Raw genomic sequence first — 9,940 nt, forward strand, 5'->3', positions numbered from 1 at the left:
TGAAATAAAACAAAATGAATTTTTTTTGAAATTGAAGTGTGATTTTTAGTACTCTGCCCCCATTGAGAACTGAAATTATTAGATTATTACATATTATATAATGTATTCATTTAGTATTGGTTTAAGCAAATTTGAATCAGTTTCAGGAACGATCCTTTTTGCAGACTGATTTGATTTTGACTTCGAGAATTTAAAAAAATGGCGGCAAACCACAAATTTTTTATTTATTTATTTATGCACGACTAAAAGCAGTCGGCAAAGATAAAATTACCAAGTATAAAGATTAGGTTAAGGATTAAAAATACAAATAAAATTAAATATAAATTAAGCAAAAATTATAAATGATCCAACATTTGTTGCAAGGATTGGGGAAAACCCAGAAAAACCCAATCAGATCAATAAAGATTAGTATTGTTAATATTAATAGAATGAATGTTAAGCTACTATAAAGTAACACAACAAGTTATTGGTATTAGTAAGGTCAGGGATTCAACGAAAGGTATTGGAAAAGTGCGGATTATAGGGAAGGGAGAGGGAAAGAGTTCTGAGGAGAAAACGTGAAAGAGGCTATTATAGTTAGTGCATAAAACACAAAAAGAATCGTGTGAAGCGTAATCAGTTGTGCATGTAGATAAAAATAAAGGCTTGTAATTTCTAGTAGACCTGCGGGGGACCGAAAAGGTGAGGCGGGCCAGAAGGGAACTAGAATCAAGCTCGCCAATAATCAATTTGTGAAGAAAAACAACACCCTGTGTAAGCTGTCATTTTAGAGCTTAAGAAGTTTTCTATCAAATGCTTTTAAAATTTTGAAAATATCTTCACTGGTTTAAAATATATGATGTTTGCACCGTAAAATGGGAAATGGCCCCACTGAGCACTTTTGTCAGTTTAACTACCTCAGCTGTCAACAAAGATTGCACCTTAAATAAGTACACCTTGGATTAGGGTTTTTCAAACAATAAATTTGTCAGTTTTTCTATTTGACATACTAAATTTGTACTCCAATATATGTTAAGGCTTTTTTTGTTAGTTTTTTCAATATATTTTTTTTTTCTATTTTTCTAAATAATTGCAAAGCTGCCAGCTATGGTTTACGGCAAAATAGGATCCCATTGCCACAAATGGCGACTTTCGAATTCAATTGGGCAGTTAAAATTGGTAAGTAGTTATCATAATATTGGAAAACATTTCGGTAATGAGTTATTTTTATTGTCGAGCAGCAGCAGCGAAATTTTAGGGTTGCTGTTATTGGAGCTTCTGGCGGAATTGGCCAACCACTTTCTTTATTGTTAAAGAATAACAAATTGGTTACCGAACTGGCGTTGCATGATGTAATGAATGTTGAAGGTGTCGCTGCAGATTTATCACATATTTCGACATCGATTCCAGTCAAGGCCTTTAACGGGGCAGCTGAGTTAGACAATGCAGTTAAATGTTCGGACTTGGTCATTATTACAGCGGGCGTTGCACGCCGACCGGGCATGGATCGCGAACAGCTGTTTGAAGTGAATGCGAATGTTGTGCTTGGTTCGGTAAAGGCAATCGCCAAAAATTCGGCACATGCCCTGATAGCGATCGTCACGAATCCGATCAATGCGATTGTTCCGATGGCTGCCCAGTATCTAAAGCGGAAGGATGTCTTTGATGCAAATCGCTTGTTTGGTGTTACCACATTGGATTGTGTTCGCGCTGAGGCTTTTATAGGAAATTACATGAACATTGATCCTAGGAAGGTGGAAATACCTGTGATTGGTGGCCACGCTGGCAACACTATATTACCCATAATGTCACAGTGCAAACCGGCCTTCCAAGGGGACGATCAGTGTAAAGCAGCGCTTATTAATCGCATTCAAATGGGCGGCGATGAGGTTGTTAAGGCCAAACAGGGCAAAGGCTCTGCTACCCTGTCCATGGCCTTTGCCACCGCTCGTTTTGCTAACGCTCTGCTTCAAGGTCTTAAGGGTAAGGAGACGCCCATTGAGTGTGCTTATGTGCAGTCCGTGTTAACTGACGCATGCTTTTTCGCAAGCCCTTTGAGCTTCGGTCCGAGGGGCATCAAAAAGAATTACGGACTGCCTCAGCTCGATGATGATGAGAAAAAAGCTCTGAAAGTGGCTGTGGAAGGATTAAAAAAGTCGATTAAAACTGGCATTGCATTCGCAGACAATTATTGTTAATATTTCATTCAATATACAAATACGAATTTAGACATATAATACACAAATTTTACCGTTATTAAGATTAGTACTGAGTAAGGAAAAAGTTCAATAACTCTAGGCAACTGTCCAATTATGAATTTAACCAAACCGACTTTTTTGGATAGATATGGGGCCCCAAACGACGAAAAACTTTTTTAAGGCAGAGTTTTTTTTAGAATTTTTTAAAATTTTCCTTATTTTTTCGAGCCGTTTTTTAGAGGTTTTTTGTCATCATTACTAAAAGCTAATGAATATATCTGTAATTCATCCATACACAGTCTAAGATTTAAGCCAGTAGCTTAAGAGCTATTAATTTTTTAATTAAAAAATGTTCTTTTTTTAATTTAAAATTCTAGGAAAACTCAAAAAAAATGTTGAACTTCGGTTTTAATTTTTTTTTTTTGCAAAGCTGCATTAACTGAGCGTCGCTTAAAATATGATTAAAATTAAAATCTATCAAGAAACGGCGAAATATTAAAATTTTATGTCTATGCATGTTCTTCTTGATTTTTATTACTTCCTTGTAGAGCGGCATGACCTTTAGTATGAAATTTTTTTTGTGTTTCTTGGGATATCCTAACCAAGCTCATAGAATTTGAATTTGTTTCATCCTTCGACCCTAATTTGGACTTCATTTCAGTATAAAATCCGAATGATCATTTTGGCTCATTCAAATGAATGTGAAGATATTTTGCCAATCGCCCCGGCGAATTTCAGTATTTTTTTTTTCGAACACGAGATGTTTATCGATAAGCTCGTGGAGAAAAGCAATTATCACCTTAACCAGCTGTTTTCTTCAAAAAAAAAAAAAAAACGGTAGGCTTTAAATTTGCGCCAATTGTAGTATCAAAATAAATATTAAAATGTTGTTATTGTCAGCTTTTTATAATTTGTGCACAGAAACCGAACAGCTGATTTTCTTTCGGTGAATACCAAATGTCTTAACAGTTTGACATTTAGTCGTGGAAAGCCAAATATGAGCCACATTCAAAGCTAGCTTATCGACCGTTCGTACGATCGTTTCTATAGCAGCTATATGATATAGTGATCCGATTTTAACCAAATTTGGTAAAGATGTAATGGGCAATTAAAAATTCCCAATTTATGAGTTTGATTGAGATATCTCCAAAAAAAAATTTTTTAATGCTAAAACTTGATTTTAGACCGATCGGTCCTATGGCAACTATATGATATTGTGGACAGACTCGAACTAAAATTGGTGAAGATGTAAAGAACAACATAGAATACACAATTTGTGAGTTATGTTAAAATATCTTAGAAAATAAAAAAGTTTTTCATACTTGGTGGATTTTCGACCGATCGTTTCTATAGCAGCTATGTGATCCGATTTGAACCAAATTTGGTAGGAATACATAACACATCACCAGATATATAACCTAAGCGATTGGTTGATATATCCTAAGAAATAACACAACTTTTCATACTAAAGTTGAATTTTCGACTGATCGTTCTTATGGAAACTATAGGATATAGTCGACCGATTTGAGCCAACTTTGGTCATAATGTGCAAGATAATAACAAATTCAAATTCTGTTAGCTTGGTTAGGACATCTTAAAAAAAAACAAAAATTGTTCATACTAAAGGTCATGCCGCTCTACAAGGAAGTCATAAAAATCAAGAAAAACATGCATAGATATAAAATTTTATTTTATCGCCGTTTCTCCATAGATTTTAATGAATCATATTTTAAACGACGCTCAATTAACTTAGCTTTGCAAAAAAAAATTAAAACCGAAGTTCTGAATTTTTTTTTCGAGTTTTCCTTGAATTTTAAAGTAAAAAAGCTAAAGAAAAAGCTTAAAAAAAACAATATTTTCTTAATTCAAAATTAATAGCTCTTAAGCTACTGGCTTAAATCTTAGACTGTGTATAGATGAATTACAGATATATTAATTGGCTTTAAAGAAAAGTAAAGCTTTTGAAAATCGGGTTTGCCAAACTGTTTTGAGAAACTCGTGCCGGGCTCGGGCCTTACAAAATATGTGTTGAGCGGGTTCGTGCCTTTTAAATAAGGGAATTTCGGGCTCGGGTCGTGCTGGGTCTCACAAAAGAGGCCCGCGCCCACTTGAACTGATGTTGTTGCACAAACAGCAGCTTGGTTGTAATAATAGCATGGTAAATGTCTATTGGTCTGGTTCCAACTCAAAAAAAAAAAAATAAATAAAAAAAACTCCAAATAAGGGGTGATTTATCATGAATTTAGCCGTAAAAATTAGTTTGGGGACTCATCTAGTTTTTTTGAATAAAATCTTTGAAGTTTCCATACAAAATTGACTTTTTGTTGTTACCTTGTGCAACTTGTCACTGTTAAGGCCCGTTTACCAACACTACTTTCTTTGACTTGTCAATTTTTTGTCATGTTTACCAACTACATCATGGGTTTGTGAGTTTATTTCAAAAATCTCAACCGAAAAATAATATGAAAAAAGATCATTATATTGGATATTTGGCAAAGTTGCAATTCCAAAAGAAGTTGGAAAACCAGTGGAGAAGGAGTTATAAATTTGTTATGCTCATGAAGTGTGTGTGCAACCGTGTGAAATAAGCTCCGGAGGCAATACTTTTGTCTATGGTCTACTATTTACATTCCCCAACCCCTCTAGTATGTAGTTTATAGAAATGTTTGAGAAGCTACTTGTGAACGTGTGACCAAATCAGTGTCAATCAAAGATTTGTTAAACTAAAAATAGATAATATTCACCCCCTATTTGGGGTTTTTAAATTTTTTTTTTTTTGAGTTGATACCGGACCAATAGACAATTACCATGTTATGCTTACTTGTTTTTTTTATGGCAAAACACCGCAAATAATTGATTCATGTTAATTCTTTTGAAATCGCGGTCCATCGAGGAGAAAAGTATGACCCATATTTCGTTTAAGTGATTTTTCATGTATATTAATAAAAAAAAAAGATTTGTATTTATCTTTCGTACACAGTTTATTTTATTTTCCGTTGTTGCTTATATTCCATAAATATAGTTGTCAATATTGACCAATTCCAAACTTCTCTCTTGTGTGTCATGTGCACTGTGCCTAACAAAACTCTGAACAGTACCCAAAAATGGACACAAGAGCTATTAGATTCAATTTAAGATAAGCCACTTTTATCTCCGAGACAATGGTCGCATTCAAAAGGCACGTTTGCTCCCTGATAATTTTTGTGATACCTCTGCAAGGTTCCCAGAATATTGTGGTCTAAAATTGCCCAATTGAAAAAAATAAATTGCTAAAAAAACCAAAAAAGGAAAAAAAATTATATTGTCCTATAAAAAAATGCATAATATTTTTTAACAGATTTAGGACTAAGGACTTATTTTTCAGTAAATAGGCTATATCTTCTGAACCCCTTAGCCAAAAGTTATGTTCCATGCACCAACAAAATTTTACGTTTTACAATATAATGCAATTTAACAAAAATCGTTTGAGCCATTTTGCAACAATTCGCCAAAATGTAAGCCTAAAAACCTTATTTCACCTGTAAAATGTAACCTGAGTACTTAAGATAAAGATTACACCTAAAAGTCCTTAAAATAACCTTTCCAACGAAATATAGGACATATCTATAGCGCTTTCCCACTAAACTAGCGGTTTTTTTTCTAAAAGTCGTAGAACAAACATTTCTAGATTTTCAAAAAGGAATAAATTCCCATCATTACATCCAAGCTTTTTTAGTGCTTTGATAAAAACAGACAAACAAACAAACTGACTTTTCATTTCATTTTGAGAAGTCCAGTAAAAATTTCAAAATTGCAAAAATATATAAATTTAAATTTCGTAAAAACAAAAATTTAAGTAATAATGAGCTTAACATTTTTGCGCATTGTGCAGAATGTAATTTTTCTTAAATTCATAAATTAAATTTAATATTGTCGCAAAATTGGATATCAGAAAATTTTGGGGCATGAGAAGGCTTTCGTCACTAGACTTTTACTTTACGAGGTAGTTTTTGGAATATACTAAAATACGAATAATTTATATAGCTGAATATAGCTTATATGTAATCAATTTGTCAGAAATTATTTTCACATTTTCCTAAATTTTTAAGTTAAAAAATCGATAGAATATTGTTATTTTCTTTATTCAGAAATGAATAGCGGTACAACCATCAGACTATAGTAAAAACAAGTGGGAAAGGCTATAGTCGAGATCCTGACCATAGGATATACGTTAATTTTTTCGATATATATAAAAATACTTTAAAGAAATTACTTGTATTACTTTGAAAAAATTAAATCGTTAAAACTGCAGTTCTACTTGTTGATCTTGATGCGATTTAGTGGGATAATAGATAATACTAATAGAAATTGTTTATTACCACAATAAACGTATTATCTTAAAAACTGTGGCGGAGGAGGTGTGGCTTAAATTTGAAACAAACCTGACCTGCTCCAACGCATTTGGAGTCTGTGGGTAAAAGTTTGGTATCTCTATCTTTTATAGTCTTTGAGATCTAGGCGCTCACACAGACGGACAAACAGACAGACGGGCGGACGGACAAACACACATGGCTATATCGACTCGGCTGTTGATGCTGATTAAGAATACATATACTTTATGGGGTCGGAGATGCCTCCTTCTCCATGTTACTACATTCCAACGAACACAATATACCCTTTTTTTCTTTAAGTAACGGGTATAACTCTGTATAAGTGGATTACAAAAATATTCATAACCTTTCAAAAAACGTAGCTAATTTTTAGAATTGAGTTTGGTCGTTAAATTTTTGTTGAACGCCCGTAATAAATAAATTACCAAATTGCCAAAGTTTGAATAAAACATGAAAACGATGCAAGAAAAAATAAGATTTTGTGATTTCAATTGCGGTTTCAAATAAAAAAATTTTGTTTTTGAAAAAGCTCGATATTTGCAACACGATCTACTATTTTCCGATATATCGACAACTCGATACTTATTTTTGGCGATTTTCCATTTCGATATAAAACTCGATCTTAAGTTTATTTGCTTAGTGGTGTTATAATATAATGTCAAAACAAGCAATTTCAAAAATTTCTGATACCACAGAAAATTACCTCTACACGAGGTAAAAGTCTAGTGACGAAAGCATATTCCCTAGAACTTCTGGTATCCAGTTTTATATTAAACTTTATTTTGTTCGTCACAAAATTGGATATCAAAAATTTTGGGGCTTAATATGCTTTGTTTTAATATGCTTACTCCAACTTTAAAAATCAATTCAAAATTACATCAAAGCAGGATACCCTGTGCAGTTTGAAGCCGTTCTGCATTCCGAAGATTTGACGCGTTAAATTTTCGACTAATTGTTTTAAGCTATATATATATTATATAGTATATAATATAGTCAGTCGATTTGTATAAAGTTTGGTGGGAGTGCAAAAGACTTACTTTAATGCATATTCTGTCAGATTGAGATATCCCAAAAAATTAAAAAGTTTTTTGTACTAAAACGTGATTCATGATATAGTTGACTGATTTGAACTAATTTTTGTCAGGATCTATAAGACTGGCTTTATTGCATTATCTGTCAGATTAGTTGAGATATCTCAAAAAACAAAAAAGTTTTTCGTACTAAAACTGATCGTTCCTATGGCAGCTACCGATTTGAACCAATTTTAGTCAGGATGTATAAGTCTGGCATAAATTATTATCTGTCAGATTGGTTTAAATATCTCAAAAAAACAAAAAAATTTTAAACGTGATTTTTGACAGATCGAAAAATGTATATATTCAGTTAACAGGTAATGTCTTTCGAACCCCTCATCCAAAATTAATGTATCATACACGCATACCGCAAATTTACATATTACAACCAGGGATTAATACCGGAACCGGTATCGAAACCGTTAACCGATATTAACCGTTTTATTTTGAGTACCGGAACCGAAATAAATTTAAAAAAAAAAACCGGAAACCGAAACGTTTGTAACGGTAAACTTTTCCAAAAATTATTCGTTGTTCTGTATGTATATCATTTTGTTTATTTTGCTTTCTAATAAAAATAAACTTTAAATTGAAAATAGACTTATCTCGATGAAATACGAACATATAGTACGTATGTATGTACAATTCTGTAAATATATTTTTGTTTTATAACATTTAATTATTAATTGCTGTACCGGTATGTACCGGTACTGATGCCGGAACCGAAAGGGAAATTCCGAAATAGAACCGTTTACCGAAATAGTTGTTTCGGGATGTACCGGAACCGAAACCGGAACCGATATTTGTTTCGGTTTGATTCCCTAGTAACAACATATTGAAAATAAATAAAAATCGGCAGAGCCGTTTTGTCAGAAATCTCCAAAATTTTATTTCACCTAAGTACTTTAGAAAAAAAGTTTAAAGGTACGCCTAAAAGTCCTTAAAAATACCCCCTATATCATGAGCCAGGTGAGTTAGCAAGAGTTTTAGTATGCCATTTTGTTGGTTATTACTAAACCTTTCGCTTGGTATATAACTCGATCTGATCGGACAGTCGTAGCAAATTTTCCATATACATATTGCTAGTCGCCTTTCCCACCCTTTGTGCTGCTTTCGTCACTAGCGCGAACTGCCGACTGCAGTGATGATTCGTTCAATTTCATAAAAAGATATCTGAGTTATTACCACATGAAAAAACCGGCCTAGCAAACCCCAACGATAAAATCATAATTTTTTTAATTTAATTATCTAATATCTAAAGCTCCAAAGCTTCTGGTTAAAACTTTATATAAATGAATTAGATTTCAGATAATATAAAGCTTTTTAAAATTGGTTGTTGAATTCTCAACAGATATTGAGAAATGCAAGCTCACCTCTGAAAAAAGCTTAAAAATATTACAAATCTTTGTTTTTTTTTTTTTATACGGTGCCCTATATTTATCAAAAAAGTAGGCTTAGATCATGTCAGTTTTTATCTTTAGCATAGTGTTATTTGTTAATAAATACATCAAAAATGTACTATATGACAAAAAAAAAATATCGGGCTTTGGAGCCATAGTAAATTTAGCGACTCCCGGGACTTGACTGTTTCTGAACTGCAAGCAGATTGACAGTCTGTGAAGAGCGGTAAGCACTGGCGCCACTTTGAAACTCTAGATGACAGAATATGGCAAATGTTAATGTCCTTCCATTTAGGTTGACCAGAACAGTCTGCCGGACACAATCGCGTCAACGACAGACGACAGAATCAGCTCGTGATCGCCAGACCTTTTTTCCAGTCTGATTTCGATGCTGCTCTGAAACTTAAAACCATTTCATTATTTTGCTCAAAGCTGAAGCTTTAGCTGCAGTCACTTGAGATGGCAAGCAAAGACCATTGCCGTGTCGGAGGTTCACACAAAACTTGTGAACCTATTGACCGTTTTCTGTGTGTTGTGAGTAGCTAAATTTAAAAGATAATCTACATCTTATGTTTTTCTTTCAATAATACAATGGTGCTCGTCGGCGCCGGAAACTACACAGACTATTGACTACTGATTTAACAGGCTCGACAGCTACGCTGATCAGTATGTCCACCAATACAAGCTACGATCACGCGACAAGAGCAAAGCGACCATGTCTAGAAATCGCAAACAACAGATTCAAAACCACCCTCTTTTTTAAATAAATATAGCGTGACCAGGTGGAACTAGGTAGAACGTAACGGGTAAGAGTTATGCTAATGATTTATCAAGATAAGCGCCACCGAAACATATTGACATACATTGGTGGTTCGCGTGTGTGCCCTGTGGTATTGTTATACGGGTTTTGGGGGTCTGTC

General features: G+C 33.6%; 1 protein-coding gene and 1 long non-coding RNA gene across 2 annotated transcripts; both read left to right on the forward strand.

Annotated features, from left to right (window-relative positions):
• Nucleotides 1-1,055: 1,055 nt before the first annotated feature.
• Nucleotides 1,056-2,216, forward strand: LOC117784816 (malate dehydrogenase, mitochondrial-like). Its single transcript, XM_034622649.1, has 2 exons — nucleotides 1,056-1,158; nucleotides 1,221-2,216. The coding sequence occupies exons 1-2, from the start codon at nucleotides 1,087-1,089 to the stop codon at nucleotides 2,175-2,177; spliced, it is 1,029 nt and encodes a 342-aa protein (XP_034478540.1). The 5' UTR covers nucleotides 1,056-1,086; the 3' UTR covers nucleotides 2,178-2,216.
• Nucleotides 2,217-9,166: 6,950 nt separating this feature from the next.
• Nucleotides 9,167-9,639, forward strand: LOC117784826. The gene is made up of 2 exons (XR_004617451.1): nucleotides 9,167-9,246; nucleotides 9,316-9,639. It is a non-coding gene; the product is annotated as an uncharacterized LOC117784826 (long non-coding RNA).
• Nucleotides 9,640-9,940: the final 301 nt, after the last annotated feature.

Source organism: Drosophila innubila, chromosome X, assembly GCF_004354385.1.
Source record: "Drosophila innubila isolate TH190305 chromosome X, UK_Dinn_1.0, whole genome shotgun sequence".
NCBI lineage: Eukaryota > Metazoa > Arthropoda > Insecta > Diptera > Drosophilidae > Drosophila > Drosophila innubila.

Bases quoted from the DNA above. Each gene is read 5' to 3' on its own strand.
- LOC117784816 (XM_034622649.1), top strand. From the start codon at position 1,087: ATGGTTTACGGCAAAATAGGATCCCATTGCCACAAATGGCGACTTTCG. The intron at 1,159-1,220 runs GTAAGTAGTTAT...ATTGTCGAGCAG, and splicing joins CAATTGGGCAGTTAAAATTG to CAGCAGCGAAATTTTAGGGT.